Genomic DNA, 17355 nt, shown 5'->3' on the forward strand with positions numbered 1-17355 from the left:
TTTCTATACATAGGCTCACTGAGCCTCTGTCTTCATGTGTAGGAACAGGATTACTGTATCTGTATCACAGCGTTCTCATGAAAATTATGTGATGTGATACTATACAAATTGTTCTATACAAATAAAAAGAGTAAGGCTTTGTTATCAGTAATGATGCAAAGTGTAGTGGATGCTGTGATGGACAACCCAAATCCCCCCTTCAGGACTGAGATGCTCATTCCTCAGCTGCTGGGAGCATTGGCAGTTGAAGCTCTCATCCAGGACCCTCTCCAGGACTCGCGCTTGTTCAAAGAGCACCATTGTGCCCAAAGTCAAGCACTACCACTCCCAGCCTGCATCCAACAACTGGTTCATGGGCAGGGGTGAAAGTACAGTCCACTTCCCTTAGTTTGGGACAATCCTGAAGGGCCATCCCAGGCCCAAAGTCCCCACAGGATCAGAGAATCAGTTGAACAAGGTCACTGTGTAGCTGCACTAATGTCCAACATTGCCCTCTATCTAGTCTGCTTCCCCTGCAATCTGACAGATGTCATTACCAAATGCATTCTTAGGTGTAAATCTCAGAACAGAGTTCTCAAGAGCTCAGCCTGTGCCAAGTAGAGCTTGTGCATCCTCGTTGATTGCCACTTTTCAGTAAGCAGACTTCACAGTAAGAATTAACACACACACTACACAAAATTTGCAAAGGAGAAAACATGTAGGTCCAGTTGTATTTATAAAAGACTTAAAGAAAGGCACTAAATATAAAAATGATAGTTTATAGAAATCCAGAATTTCCCTTCAAATTTCAGTTTTTATATCAGCACCTCTAGTTTAAAGGAAGGCTGCTACTATCAGACAGATTAGGTGTGTCCTAATATGGTCGGTGAGTCACTGGAACCTCAAGTCAATGCCCAAATGCAAATTCTACACCAGCAGCCCAGAGAACATGTAGGGAAATTGTGTTGGGCAGGAGCAATGGCCTTTCCTTCAGATGATATGACTTCTATGAAAGGTATCACAAACTAAATGCCAACCAAAAGCTGGATAGGAACATGAATGCAGTAGAAGATGGATGATGCCAAATTGCTTGAATTGTGATCAAGCATGACACTTGCTTAATTACATTTTCTTTTTTTAAAAAAATGGAATGTAAATTTCATGCTGAAAAATGTATTATGGGGGCAGCCCCAGTGGCCCAGTGGTTTGGCACCGCCTGCAGTCTGGGGTGTGATCCTGCAGACCCGGGATGGAGTCCCACGTTGGGCTCCCTGCGTGGAGCCTGCTTCTCCCTCTGCCTGTGTCTCTGCCTCTCTCTCTCTCTCTGTGTCTATGAATAAATAAATAAAGTCTTTAAAAAGAAAAAAAAGAAAAATGTATCATGGTCTTACCTGCAATCCATTTGCCCAGACTTATGCCAGGGACTTGGTCCCTACCTGCATTCTGGCCTCTTCTCCCAACCTTCTTTCCCCCAGTCAACTTTAGCCTCTTTTAGTTACTTTGACATCATGCTGTTTACCTCTGGGCCTTTGCGTAAACTATTCCCTCTGCTAGAAACATGCTCAGTTTCTGAACTGAAAGATGAAAGTTCATATTTCAGATCTCCATTTAGATGACACTGCCTCTGGGTTGTCTTTTACCAAGTCAAAGTATTATAAGATCTGAATCCTTTAAAATCAACAGTTTTAGTATATTCTTCTGTCTCTTCTCCCCAAACACAATACTTGGTGCAACTTCTCTCAATTATAAACTTTTATCAAGCACTCATCTAGTGTCAGCCATGTGAGGATGATTAAGTTATGATCCTTAGAGAAGCCTGAGTGGCTCAGTGGTTGAATGTCTGCCTTCAGCCCAGGGTGTGATCCTGGAGTCCCTGGATGGAGTCCCACATCGGGCTCCCTGCATGGGGCCTGCTTCTCTCTCTGCCTATGTCTCTGCCTCTCTCTGTGTCTCTCATGAATAAATAAATAAGATATTTTTTTTAAAGTTATGATCCTTAATCTCAAAGTTTTCACTAATTAAGGAGAAAAAGAAAAAGCAAGTTGCACTATGTACTAATCCTCTGACAGAAATATATGCAGGCCCCTGTGGGAACACCCCACTTTGCAGGGGGAGGAAAGACAACAGAGAGAAACGCCACCACGACTGAGTCTTGAAGTGTGATCTCGAACTTTCCAGGTGACCAGGATGTAGGACAGCACTCAAAGCAGATGAAACCATCTGGATAAAGATCATGAGTTGTGACAGTGTGGGTAAAGTCAGTTCACATAGATCAGTGTGGTTAGATGAATGGGGTCAAGAGATGGTACGAGGAGACATCAGAAAAGTTGCGCACATGCTCAACCTCAGGACCTCACATGCTGCATAAGGAAAGTAGACTCTACCACAAGGGGTGAGAGCCATTGAAAGATTTTAATGAGAACAATAACAAGAAGCTGTAATGTAGCTGATAAATTGGAATCAGGGAGAGGTTAGAGTCAAGAAGATTGGTCAGGAGACTATTGGGACGATCAAGGGAGTTTCCTCCCTGAGCACCTGAACCAACGCAGTGGCAAGAAATAGTGTCACCATTCTGACCATTCTGGTTTCTTTAACAATAGTATTTTTTGGTTAATATTTTGATGTGCAGAGGGACTAGAGAGCAATCTGATCTGGTGGAGGTGTAAAACAATTGAGGTAAATAGAATCTTAAAGAATGATAGCCAAGAAACTCAAGGGAAAAACTTCATGAAAGGAAATGTGATTATAGTGTGTTATTCAACTCTGCAGTGAATAATATTTACATAGTCACAATCTTGTTGATCCCAGTTGTTGGTGTTCAGCTTTTAGAACCAACCCATAAACAAAGCTGGGAAGATGGAATTGAAGTATCAGAAAAGCTATAAATACTATTAACCTAGACAACATAAAGTAGTAATGGTGATTGTTGGGAGTGGACGGGAGTTAATCAAGGGTGGGGATGAAAATTGATCAGTTAAGAGGTAGCAGGTAAAGCACATCATTTGGTGATAGAGAGGATACTCTTAGAAGAAACAAATTTTTAAAAATTGAAAGTGATTGCCTGTAAGCCACAGGTTGAGTTGTAAAGAGGGAAAGGGAATGGAACTGTTGATTTTCACTATAAACTCTTTTGTACTATTTATTTTTACCAGGTGCATGAGTCCTCTGGTTAAAGTGTTTTAAAAAAAATTTTAAATGAATCTATCCAGATGATATTTCTTGTTTTGATGAAGACATCAAACACAAACATCTGAAAAACAAAGTAAATAACATGAATTAGGTATAGCCTCCCCAAGGTAATTCCCTGGGGTATTGGGTCACTTTCCTATTAAGAATAAGTATACTCATCTCAGTTATCACAAGTTCAAGACAAGTAAGTTTAAAGGCCATCTCATCTTATGATTAAAGGGCACAGAAATCAAGCAGCAAACATGAAATGTGATTTGCATATTAAATCAATGCCTTTTAAATTTTTTGCCATTGGCCTAGAGTAAAAAAAAATACTTGTTTGTGATTCAGTATCCACACACTCATGTAACTGACATAGAACTTAGCTCTTGCTGTGTGTGATGTACTCTGAAAATTTATGTTTCATTCTATTTTTTTTTTAATGTTGGTCACTTCAAATGATTTTAAAAACCTACTACTATATGATGACCTAGAGTATGAAAAACATGCTAATCAGTCCTGTTTTTTCTCAGACCAGAAAATGTGCTTATGAAATTTGGAGCTTATTTCTCAGAGGGGCTGAATTTTCCTAGGGGAACTTTTTGTTACTGAAATATTTAAAAAAATGTGTGTATATAAAGTTGGTTTCTATCATTGTTAGTTATCATGGCTGCCTTGCTTTCGTTTCTCGTCTCCTACCTTAAATTTTTCATTTTTTTCTTTTTCATCACTGGGGCACATCTATTGGGAATAACTAGATTCATTTCTGGAGTATTTTGAGATGTATACCAGACATGCATATAAGTTATGCACTTACACATCTTGGTTTTTATACACATGTCCATTTGTCTGTATAGACAAATTGCAACCAACTATCTGCTACTAGGAAACCATTAAAACTTAGCTTTCCCTCAAATCTTGGAATCTTGTGATATTTTCAAATCTAGGAAATTCCATGTTTAAAATTATGGAACTATAAGCACTACTTGTCACATCTACCCATTTCAGCAAAAATTATGATTATGCTGAAAACAAAATTAATATGAAGCCTAGTGCCCTAATAGAACTTTACTGAGTTAATTTAACTTGTTTGGATTTTTTTATCTTGCTAAGAACTACAAGAAGCTATTGAGGAGGTGCTGCCAAGCCTGAAAAAAGATAACGTGTCCATCTACTATGTGAGCAGAACTTCTAACACAGATGGGGTCAACTCTTTACTAGACAAAGTGGATGAAGTGTCAACAGAAGCTATTCCAGAGTCGTGGAGGTCCGAAGTCACTTTTTCCGCTCCTGCCTTATACATTTATACTTCTGGAACTACAGGTAAAAATAAAGAAAGGATCCTCAAAGAAATGGACTTATTCTGAAGGAGTTAAATGTTGAGTTAGGTTTTTAAATGTTCTTTCCCTTTGGCAAAACTTATCAGATAACTAATACTTTAGAGGATTTAGCTCTTGGCCTGTGAGAACAGATCTTATTTCATAGCACATGATCCCATTTGGGTTTCTCCAACCTACACATACTTTCCCATAATTGGTATGTGAAATGGATAAAGCAGTTAACCAAGAAATACAAAAACAGTTATGATAATAGATGAAATTTGGCACTGAATAGGTTTTCAGAGTTTTTAAATGATTGTTGGATTTTGACTATCTTTATACCCCAAGTCTATATGTAATGTATAACCAATTAAAAAAAATGTATAACCAATTATAAATGGGACACCAAAGAATATGACAGGACAATAATGGAAGCTATGTTTACATAAATATTTTTATCACCATCTTCCCATGCAACACTGACTTGGAGCTGTTTGGTGCATCTTACAAGATGGCTTTAGCCCGGGGCCTAAATAAAATACTGTATTACTAAATCCAGGATACCTTCAACTCTAAGCTGTAGTCTTAGGAGCCACTAAGGAAGAACACTGCCAACTAAGAGTGTTATTGGAACAGCTATATGGAACAGGCAATATTTAAGATAGAATGTACCAGCCACTCTCCTATCAGCTTTATAGTCTGTGTTCATAAAATTCTCCCACCATCCCTAAGACGGGTGCCATTCTTATTCACATTTTACAGATCCAGAAACTGATGTTTACAGAGGTAAAGAACTTCTCAAGGTAACTTGTCAGGATCCTCCTTGGTAGGCTGACTGCACAGCTCATACATTTGGCCTCTCTGCCACAATACCTCCCAATTCTTCTATTTGACGGACATGAGGCATCTGCCTAACCCAAGGCCAGAGAAAATATTATCAAAATGTAATAATATGAGTCCTTAGGGATATATTTAAAAGGGCAGGAAGCCAGCACCAACATGCTGATCATTCTTATTAATAATGGAAAATTAAATATGTGTATCTTTTCTCTTTTGATTCAAATTTTAATTTGAAAATTTGATAATAAATAAGGCTAAAGTTTCCTTTGAGTCTTTTATCACTACATCAGCCTCTAGGCCCTCCCTCCTTTCCCTGGACAGACCCTCAGCACCCATCTATTGGCCCAGTTTCTGGACCTGAGCTGAACCTCAATATTGACTTCCTTTCTTACACTTACTTTAATTAAGTATTTTCTTTAAGTGAATGAGGAAGGGAGACTGAGAATGACATATTAAAACCAATGCCCTTGGGATCCCTGGGTGACGCAGCGGTTTAGCGCCTGCCTTTGGCCCAGGGCGCGATCCTGGAGACCCGGGATCGAATCCCACGTCAGGCTCCCGGTGCATGGTGCCTGCTTCTCCCTCTGCCTGTGTCTCTGCCTCTCTCTCTCTCCGTGTGACTATCATAAATAAATAAATAAATGAAAATTAAAACCAATGCCCAAGGCATAATGTCTATCTATCCTCTATCAGTCAAAAGTTATAAATTGCCATGCCAACAGAATAATGAATGACATAGTTAACCGAATGCTTCTCCTACATACAGACACTACCTGGATATATGGGACTTTTATCTTCATTTCTTAATAGAATGGTAAAATGGGGAAATGATTGAGAAAAGTTACAGCTTAGTTACAGGGAGTTCTAGTCTTAATGCTGCGCAAGTATAGAACTTTACATTGTAGGTTTTGGCAGTCAAATATAAAACCCACTTGAGGGATCCCTGGGTGGTGCAGTGGTTTGGCGCCTGCTTTTGGCCCAGGGCACCATCCTGGAGACCTGGGATCGAATCCCACATCGGGCTCCTGGTGCATGGAGCCTGCTTCTCCCTCTGCCTGTGTCTCTGCCTCTCTCTCTCTCTCTCTCTCTCTCTCTCTGACTATCATAAATAAATAAAAATTGAGAAAAAAATAGAAAATAAAACCCACTTGAGGGAGAAAAAAAAGAACACTCCTTAATTTAATCCCACATTCAGAATCTATATTTAATTGAAAGATAATTGGGTTGATATTTATTTGATTTTTTTCCTTCTCTCTGAATAAGATTATTTGCCAAGTTACTCTTGTAAAAGTTAATTAAAAGAACTTGGGGTGCCTGGGTGGCTCAATCAGTTAAGCATCTGACTCTTGGTTTCAGCTCAGGTCATGACTCAGGGTCATGAGATTGAGTTTTGCGTTGGGCTTGCTCAGCATGGAGTCTGCTTGAGATTCTCCCTCTCCCTTTGCTGCTCCCACTCGTGCTTGCTCTCTCTCTCTCTCTCTCTCTCTCTGAAATAAATAAATAAATCTTTAAAAAAATTTTAAAAAGGTAAGAACACCTGGGTGGCTCAGTGGTTGAGCGTCTGCCTTTCACTCAGGTCATGATCCCCGGGTCGTGGGATTGAGTCCTGAATCACACTCCCCACAGAGAACCTGCTTCTCCCTTTGCCTATGTCTCTGCCTCTCTCTATGTATCTCTTATAAATAAAAAAATAAAATCTAAAAAGATAAATAAATTAAATTAAAAAAAAGAAGAACCATTTAAGCAATTGGAAAGCAAAATGTTTTCCCTGTTCCTCAGACCATTAACACAAAATCATATAATAGTTACCAAATATTCCTATTTCTTCATTAATACAAAATCTTAGGAAATTTCTGAAAGTAACTCAAAGCAGCAAAGTGTATGTATTTCTTTTTTAAAGATATATTTTAGAACTTTTAGAATCCAGACAATTCTTTTCTATGGTAAATACAATTGATTATTGGTGCTTTCCTCTATTTCTTAATATTATTGTAGAATGGGGCATTAGTACTAATATAATGCCACTGGCTCACTGTCGACGAAAATGAATTTTGAATTGTGTTTACAGTTATGGTAGTTTGTTGACCATACTGCCCTGCCTTACAATGAGTTGCTGTTTCTTAGGCAAATCCCTAGCTAAGGTGCCATCAAGTATGGAAGGATCTGAGTCTACAGAGAACTGCCTTCTTTATAAAGTCCATTTACCCCCTCAGGTCTTAACTTCTAGGCCTGTGCCCCTTAGTAATGGCTTCATGCCCTCCCATGACTTCCTGAACTCCCATGGGAAACAATATAAATATATCCTTTTTAATAGATTCTTACAAGAAAGCTATGAAAATTATACTTAAGAAATTGCAATATACTGGGGCTCCTTGGTGGCTCAATTAAGTGTCTGCCTTCAGCTCAGGTCATGATTCTAGGGTCCTGGGATCGAGCTCCTTATCAGGATCCCTGCTCCAAGGGGAGCCTGCTTCTCCCTCTCCCTCTGCTGTTCCCCCTGCTTGTATGCTCTCTCTCTCTCTCAAATAAATAAATAAATAAATAAATAAATAAATAAATAAATAAAATCTTTTTAAAAAAAGAAATTAAAATATACTAAAACTACACTGAGATACCATTTTTCACCTTTCAGATTGGCAAAAACCCCAACATTTGAGAGCATACCTCTCCAAGGCTATGAGGAACAGATCCACTCAGATATTGCTGGTGGGAGAGTGGATGGGGACAGCCCATATAACTGGCAATGTGGCAGGGCCAAAATTACAAAGACATGTATCTTTTGACCCTGCAATTTCACTTCAGCAAATTTATCCTACAAATACAGCATCATTCATAGTGTAAACTACTATGTGGACCAGGTTGCAATAGCAAAATAGGCAAATAAATTATAATACACGCATACAAAGGACTTGATGCAACTGAGAGAGAATAAATAAATGAATAAATAAGGGAAATTTCTTTGTATAAATTTGGACAGCTCTCCGCCATACATCGTTAAGTAGAGAGAGAGAAGTGCAGAAAAAAATCAGCATTTTTTTAAGGAAGGGGAGGACAAGAACAAATAAGCAACTCTTCCTATTTTCTTGTATTTATGTAAAGAAACTCTAGAAGAGGAGCTAAGAAATTCATAAAAGTGGTTATGAAGGATAGTAATGGGAAGGGAAAAATCTAATCTCTCTGAATCTCAGCCTTTTCATCTGTGGATTAGAGAATATAGTTTTACTTATCCTATTAATTATGGGTGCTAAATGAAATTTTGAAAATACTGTGCTAGGCAGTAGGCACAGAGCAAAAATTTGACAGACATTCATTCATGCCTTTCTCTTCAAATTGCTATTGTAGTAACGATCTAATTCAAGGGTCAGCAAGCTACAGTCTGTGGGCCAAAGACAGCCCCCTCGCCTGTTTTTGTAAATAAAGCTCTATCAGAACACAGCTACATTCATTCCTTTATATGGCTGGCTGCTATCAGCTACAATAGCAGAGCTGAGTATTTCTGTATTTCTAACAGAGACTATATGACCCTGCAAAGCCTAAAACATTGGCTCTCTGCTCTTTTACAAAAAAAAATTTTGCTGACTCTTGGTGTAACAGATCATGGCCCTCCCCTATCCAATTCCCTAGCCATTGGATGATGGATCTTCCTAAGCCAGATCTCTCTCCCAGACCGTATGTATGAATGGCCAATGTTGGCTCACTCGTGCCTTCTCTTGTATCTTTGCAAAGGACTCCCAAAAGCCGCAATGATTAATCACCAACGCCTGTGGTACGGAACTGGCTTTGCCTATGTAAGCGGGATCAAGGAAGATGATGTCATCTATACCACTCTACCCTTGTACCATAGTGCTGCGCTTATGGTAGGCCTCCATGGATGTATCGTGGCTGGTGAGTTTTTATTGTCAACAAGGCACTGGAGTCCAGTACACATTCATATGCGCTCCACAGGGAAAGTAATACAAAATTTGGCTACTTTCCTGTCTTCCAGGAACAGCGTTTAATTCTATGTTAATAACAAGGCTTTTTGACTCACACATCACCAGCAAGTATCTAGAATAATCTATATTTTCTCATGCCTACTTATCTGATAATATAATGCTACAGTTGTTCAAGATATCAAGAAGGAAACATCTTTAAAATATTTTAGGTGTTCATCCAGGTTAAGACACTTGATTCTTAAGTCTCATAAACAATTCCCCTCTGTTATTTCCAACTTTAGAAATCTGCTGTGGATCTCCATCAGCATCTGACTTAAACTTCTCCCTTAGTTGTCCCCATCCTACTCTGCTCTTCCCTGCTCCCACAGCTCCTCAGTGCCGGTCAGAATAACCGGCTTTCCATCTCTTTTCCTTCCTTCCAGAATTTTACCATTCAGATTAGAGTTGCCATCTTTCCTCCTTTCAGTCGGCTTTATGCCTCTTATATACATTAAGGCTTAGCCCAATGTCCACCCCCCAGAAAGGCATCTCTAACTCTCCAAACTAAAAAACAAAAATACGTGATTTTTTTCTTCCACATGGCATTTCATTTTAACGAATCATATATGTACATATAATAACACATATGCATATATATATATATCTATATATATGCATGTGTGATTGCCCAAGGCTCTGTGTCTTTCCTTCACCAACTTATTGATCAGCTATAAAATACTTACCCCAGCATCAGTACCAGCCACCACATCAGCCAGGAATAACTGACTGGGCCTGATCATCCAGCTGGAATCTTCAAGGACAGGAGCATTCTGAGGCTCCCAAAGGGAAAACCCCATTCCTCAGACATTTGTTTAAGTACCATAAATACATTCTAAAGAAGAAAAAGTAGTGTTTAAAAAACTTTTTCCTCTTTTAGAACATCAGACTTTTGTATCATTAGGAGTAAAGCTAAACTTACAGTGTGAAAAAACACAAGTTTTTCATTTCACTTTACTACATTCCATGCCTATAATTACATTGGGTCTGATATGTATTATTCTTACCCATTATATTCATTTCCTACTGTTACTGTAACAAATTGCCACAAACTCAGTGGCTTACAACACAGATTTTTTTTTTTCTGTTTTGAAGGTCAGAAGTCTTAAAATCAAGGTGTTAGCACGGCTGCATCCCTTCTGGAAGCTCTAGGAAAAAATCCATTTTCTTATTCTAGCTTCTAAAGGCTGCCTGCATCCTTTGGCTTGTGGCTGCTTCTTCCACCTTCAAACATATCATTCCAACCTTTGGTTTCTTTCATTCCATCTCCTTCTGCCCTTGACCTGCTTGCCTTCCTGTTACAAGGACATTTATGATTTCACTGGTCCCGCCTAGGTAATCCAGGTTGATCTTCCCATCTCAAAATCCTGAACTTAATCACATCTATACAGTCCCTTTTGCCATGTAAGGTAGATATTCACAGGTTCTATGGATTAGAACAGGTACTTCTTTGGGAGCCATTATGTCTACCTCACCCATCAAAGAATAATTTTCCTACTTGCTCAAGACCCTGGTTCTCCATTGCCTGCATAGCTAAGTCTGACTCTTCTACCTGGCCCTTCCAAGTTCTCCATGATGGTACCCCTAGCTGCTTCTCCAGGTTCCTCTCCCATGACTCACTCACTCTCCTTCACTTTAGTCACAAGCCAACTGAGTCTTGGCTATCTTCCCACACCTTCAGGACTGCCCTATCTTTATGTTCACACTGTTTCCTCTGCTTGGAATTCTCTCATCTTTCTTCATATTCATTGCTCAAGACATAATTCAAATCCTACCTCTTCCAGAAAATGCCTTTCTCAGCTCTTAACCAAGCAGAATTAATACACACACATACACACACACACACACACACACTCATTCACATTCCCTTAGGGATTCATTTGAACTCTGTATTTATTATACACTGACTTTTATTAGACGTCTGCGTGTGTCTCTCCCCCACTAGATTGAAAGCCTCTGTAGGATAAAACTATGTCTCATTGATTTTTGTATTGAATATAATCAATACTCAAAACTTGTTTGTGACTATAATTCATATTTAAGTTTCTACCTTTCAAAAATGACAAATATAACCAGAGAGGTTTTTAATAGCATTTCTTTACTAACACTTTATATACACTTCTCTGTAGGTGCTACTCTTGTTTTACGGGACAAATTTTCAGCCAGCCAATTTTGGGATGACTGCAGAAAATATAACATCACTGTTATTCAGTATATTGGTGAACTTCTTCGGTATTTGTGCAATTCACCCCAGGTAACACTCCCCATATTTCATTCTTTTTGAGATAGGTAATATGGGAATTCAGGTTACTTTGGGTCATGCAAGGCTTCAGCTGATACTTGCATATCTCTCAGTTTTCAGTTTAGACTACAATTGCATGTCATAATAAAGTGTTTGACATCACACCCATCATGTAGAGATTTATTAGGTGGCAGTGGCTATTAGTATTGTTATTCCTCACCTCTTTACCTGTCTTCACATCTCATCCTCTACCTAGCAGATCCTTTACTTCCTTCGCTACCTGTTTCAAGTCTACTCACTGTCAGAGCCCATTTCAAATGATGCTTCATATGTTAAGCCTATTTGGGTCACTATAACAAAAGTCATTACTCCCTTCCCTTACATCATTTGATTTCTACCCACTGTGGCTTTGTCACATTGCAGGTATTTGTCTTAATACCTTCCATCCTCCCTAGGACATAAAGTCTTTGATGGCAGGGACTTGTATCCTTACTTTGTCTTATACCACAGGCAGACAGGAAACTTCTACTTAATGTTGCTTGAATAAATCCCTGTGTGGTTTTGATATCATCTAAGTCTGTCAAAAAAGTTGGAGCAGTTGCCTCAAGGTTACTCCAGAGGCCTTGGATCCACCATTTTGCAGATATCCAGATATCTTGATGGGGTTTTTTGAAAGAACTTCTCCTGCCAATTCCTCAACTCATATCAGGGGCCCGGCAGCCTGCCTGGGGACCAAATCAAGGTTTCTCAGCACAGCACTGCTGACATTTTGGGCATAACCATTCTGTGCTGTATAAAGTTATTCGGTGCAGGGTAGGATATTTAGTGTCATCTTTGACCTCTATGCAGGACATGCCAGTAATACCCTCTCCCTCCCCCCAGGTTATGATAATCAAAATGTCTTCAGACATTGCCAGATACTCCCTAGCAAGCAAAAATCAACCCCAGTTGAGAATCATTAGACTAGATAATGCAGTAAACTCACCAGATCCTGCTTCCTTTAGTCCTTTCAGTCCTCATAAAACAAACTCAGATGATGACTAAACTGATAAATTACCATCTATAAGTACCTGTTATGTTCACTTTATATAACATCTGCTGTGACATAGGAAGAGTAGAGAATGCTCTTGCCCCAGTTCTTCCCCTCCTCACTTCAGTCATTCTCTGCCCACATGTCAGCTCATCATAGAGGCCCCTCCTACTAATTAACAAATGTGTCACTTCACCCCTTACCATCCATCTCGTGTGTGACTGCTTTTCACAGACAGTACTGTCTCTCCTGGCATAGTACAGGTTTATATGACTATTGTCTACCTCCCTCAATTAAATGAAAGTTCCATGCACCAGGGGCTTTGTTTGCTGTCAGATCTCCAGCATTGAGATCTGTATCTGGCATATTCTAGGCATCAACAAGCTTTGTTGAATGTACCTCTAAATTCTGAAAGATATATGATCAACTTAAGAGAAGTAATATGTTTCCCTGAAATGTTTAGGCTTAGCACATATTATTCTGATTTGGGCAGCAGATTCAATAGTTTCATAAGAGTCATAATTAGCTGTGAGCTGGATTAGGACCTATCCCACAGCAATTTCTGTCAAAGCCAGTATTGAATTTTTTTCACATTAGTATCCCATCTGGCCCTCAAGACTTCATGCCTCTCTATTAAAACCCAGAAATACATATGGGGCCCTTCTGTTTAACTTTTATTCTCTGCCTTAAAGGCCCCCTTTGTCAGTTAGAAGTCTCCTGGGGGAGGGTGTGTTGACTTGAGAAAAATAAACTTGTTTATGTAGTTCTTTCAGGCTTACATGCTCACACATATAAAGACTTCCACCTTTCTCTTTCCTCATAATGTTGTCTCAGATGCTGAAAAACAAAATTAGATTGGGGTTTTATATCTTCAAAATATATTATGAAAAAAAAAATATTATGATTTGTTGTATAATTCATGGATGATCTCAGATCTAGAGAATATGGAGTTTCTGTTTGCTCTTGCTTCTCCCCCACCCTGAGTTCTGGTTTGTCTTAAAAATACTTATAAGAATTGTAAGGAATAATCAAAGTTATCTCAAAAAGAAACCTTTAGTTAAAGACTTTTTTTAAATGATTTAAGCTTATATATAGCAAATCCTTAAGACAAAAAACTGTTAGTACTGGGGTGCCTGGGTGGCTCAGTTGGTTGAGCATCTGTCTTTGCAAGCTCAAGTCATGATTCCAGAGTCCTGAGGTGGAGACTCAAGGCAGGCTCCCTGCTCAGTGGCAGTCTTCTTCTCCTTGTCTCTCTGCCTACTGCTTCTCCTGCTTGTGCATTATTGTGCTCTCGCTCTTGTGCTCTCTCTCTCTTTCTCTCTCTCTCTCTCTCTCTTTCTGTGTCAAATGTCAAATAAATAAAATCTAAAACAAATTAGTACTAATAAATGAATTCAGCAAGATAGCAGGATACAGAGTCAACACACAATAATCTGTTGTATTTCTATACACAAATAATGATCAATCTGAGAAGATAACTAAAGAAACAGTAACATCAAAAAGAATAAAATACTTAGGTACTTAGGCATTAACTTAACCAGGGAGGTGAAAGACATGTATAATGAAAACTAGAAAACATTGGGTGAAAGAAATTAAAGAATATATAAATAAATGAAAATATACCTCATGTTTACAGATTGGAAGATTTAATATTGTTAAAATGTTGCTGCTACCCAAAGAGACCTATAAATTCAATGCAATCCCTATCAAAATCCCAATGTCACTTTTCGTGGAAACACACACACCAAAAAAAAAAAAAAAAAAAAACCTCTCCTAAAATTCATATAGAGTCTCAAGGGACCCAAATAGCCAAAGCAATCTTGAAAAAGAAAAACAAAACTGGGAGATTTATACTTTCTAATTTCAAAACTTACTGCAAAACTATAGTAATCAAGACAATATGATACTAACATAAAGACAGAATACAGACTAGTGGAATAGAATAGAGAGCCCAGAAATAAACCCTCATATATACAGTCAAATTTTTTTTGACAAGGGTGCCAGGACCATTCAGTGGGGAAAGAACAGTCTTTTCAAAAAATGATCCTGGGAAAACTAAATATCCACATGCAAAAGATTAAAGTTGGATGTTTATCTAAAATGCTTGGGCAGCCCCGGTGATGCAGCGGTTTGGGGTGTGATCCTGGAGACCCGGGATCGAGTCCCATGTCAGGCTTCCTGTAGGGAGCCTGCTTCTCCCTCTGCCTGTGTCTCTGCCTCTCTCTGTGTGTGTCTCTATGAATAAATAAACAAAATCTTTAAAAAATAAAAAAATAAATATTAAGTAAAATAAAATGCTTAAACAAAAATTATCTCAAAAATGGAAAAAAGACCTAGGGGTGCCTGGGTGGCTCATCAGTTAAGCATCTGGCATCCTATTTCAGCTCAGGTCATGATCTCAGGGTTGTAAGATGGAGCCCCATGTAGTGCTCTATGCTGGGCATAGAGCCTACTTAAGATTCTCTCTCTCCCTCTGCACTGGGAGGGTAGCAGAGTTGTCAACTAGTGGTTTTACAGTGCTATTGCAGAAAGTTCTTTATCCGTCTTACCTGTCTTCCATTGTTATATTTGGGCCTTAGCATCCAGAGTACCTGTTTACAATGAAAGGCCAGTCTGGTTCATTTCCCACAGTGTATAGTTGTCATCTCCCATTTTGTTTGTGTAGTTGCCTAAAAAGCAATGCCATTTAGGAAAAAAAAAATTTATTGGAACAAGATACGGCTAAAGCTCAGTGTTTCTCTAGCCCAATTAGGGACTAAGCCATAGAATGAGTCTAAATGAAGCTTTGTGGTGCTTTCTAGGCATGTGACCAGGGTGGGAGGAGGAGAAGGAGAAGGAAAAGGGAACCAGAAAAGAGTTCCAGGAGCCACACAAAGAAGTCATGATATTTGGAAGGGGAAATAAGATAGACTAGAATCCTGGGACTGCTGAATAGCTTACTTCCGTATTGTTACCTCCTAGTATCATCTGCCTTCTCCCCAAAATCAGATAAGCTCCGTGGTCCTCTCCCAGCCTAAAATTTCTGCCTCTGCATCACCTCCATTCTGATGGAAAATACAATGGAGGGGTATTTAGCAGCAGAGTGGAGAGTGACCTGTTTGACCTCTCAGGGGTAAGCCAGGGGCAAGGAAAAAAAGAGAAAGAAAGCAGAAAAACAAAAAGAGGGAAAGAGAAGAATCAGAGAGGGTTCACTACAAAAGGTGAGCTTCAAAGGGTGCAGAAAAGCTTACCAGCCATGCAGTGAAAGAAGGTCTTCTGGAACAGTGTATGCAGAGTAGAATGAAGGACCTGGCATAGGGCAAGCTTCAAGCATATAGCTGGAGGCAAGACTGGGTGGTTGGCTCAGGTGACAAGGGCTTTGCTATGCTGAGACTCATGTGAACATGACAAAGCACCACTAAAAGGCCTTCCTTAGAAGAGTGATGGGGAGATGGTGGTTTTAGACAGTCCCTTTGGCTTCAGTGGGAAGATGCACTGAAGGGAGAAAGGACTCTGTAAAGCAGAGAAATCCTCTTCTTTCCATTCCTGTTATTGGGTGCTTTCTTTTCTCCTAGGGGAGCCAGGCAGACGTGTAGCATATTAGTTGTTAAGATCAGAAACTCAGGAATTTTTTCTAAGGTGGTGAATGCCTTCTGCTTTTCACCTCCTGAAAAATCTCCCAAAGACAAGAACAAGAAAAAGACATACAAGCTGCATCTCTTAGAAATTAAGAGACATTGCCACAGGAAACTACATAATACACACAGCTGAAAGACAAAGGTCATTGACGCCGTGGACTGAGAGGGGTGAAACCTAAGAGGCTAGTACCAACAAGAAGGAAGCAGACTGACTTCCTGAAAACTGAGAAATCAGAGGCAGCAAATACGAATAGAGCTTGATTCTCTGGAGAAGACCTAGAAGAGCTTTGAATTCAAGGACCCCACCAGTGGAGGAGGAAGATAGAGGTGAAGCACTGAAAATAGAGATTGAGTAAATACCTACTTATTAACCAGAGAGGCTACCAGTGCCCTTCCCTTGCACAGCTTCTAGAACTCCAGCAGCCAACTTATGCTTGTAGGCAAGAGAATATGGAAGTCTAATTCTCAGTAGAACTGCCCTGTCATAGGACAGTGCAGCCCACTTGACAATACCACTCCCTCTGCTCACAAAGCTATACAAACATCTTTAGTTGCCTTACTTCTGAATATGAACAGACCTCAAGGATCAGCAGACACCTGAGGAAAGCCTCCAGTGTGAAATATCATCAAAAGAATAGAAGAGACAGCATCAATTCAAAGAGCAGGAGAAAACTTTCAAAAACTTATAATCAATATCCTCAGAGCTGTTAGAGAAGAATAGTATGCTGTTAAATAAAAACTAATAAAATCTCCTAAAAATGAAAACATGATGTAACTTGTTTAATTCATATAAAGTTTGGAAGAGGGACGCCTAGGTGGCTCAGTGGTTAAACATCTGCCTTGGGCTCAGGGCGTGATCCTGGAGTCCCAGGATGGAGTCCCACATTGGGCTCTCTGCCTGGAGCCTGCTTCTCCCTCTGCCTATGTCTCTGCCTCTTTCTCTGTGTCTCTCATGAATAAATAAATAAAATCTTTTTTAAAAATAAAAAATAATAAATTTTTAAATAAAAAAATAATTAAGTTTGGAAGATAAACTTGAGAAATCTTAGAGAAAATTGGAGGAAAGATAAAATGATGGATGTGAGGGGAGACAAGATAAAAAAATTAAAAGATCGATCCAAGAAGTCCAACAACCAATTAATAGAAAATCAGGAAAATAGAAAAAATGGAGAGGAGGATATTATCAAAG

General features: G+C 39.2%; 1 protein-coding gene and 1 long non-coding RNA gene across 2 annotated transcripts in view; one reads left to right on the top strand and one right to left on the bottom strand.

Moving 5' to 3' along the window:
- Positions 1-17355, top strand: part of SLC27A2 (solute carrier family 27 member 2) — a 40659-nt gene that overhangs the window by 5574 nt on the left and 17730 nt on the right. Inside the window, exons 2-4 of the mRNA XM_077881058.1 lie at positions 4261-4470; positions 9033-9191; positions 11407-11531. Of these exons, the coding sequence (XP_077737184.1) occupies positions 4261-4470; positions 9033-9191; positions 11407-11531 (494 nt within the window). The remainder of the gene's footprint in view (positions 1-4260; positions 4471-9032; positions 9192-11406; positions 11532-17355) is intronic.
- Positions 3112-16225, bottom strand: LOC144303197 (uncharacterized). The gene is made up of 3 exons (XR_013370249.1): positions 15780-16225; positions 15099-15218; positions 3112-3229 (listed from the first exon to the last, which is right to left on the bottom strand). It is a non-coding gene; the product is annotated as an uncharacterized LOC144303197 (long non-coding RNA).

This window comes from Canis aureus, chromosome 32 (assembly GCF_053574225.1).
Source record: "Canis aureus isolate CA01 chromosome 32, VMU_Caureus_v.1.0, whole genome shotgun sequence".
NCBI classification, from domain to species: domain Eukaryota; kingdom Metazoa; phylum Chordata; class Mammalia; order Carnivora; family Canidae; genus Canis; species Canis aureus.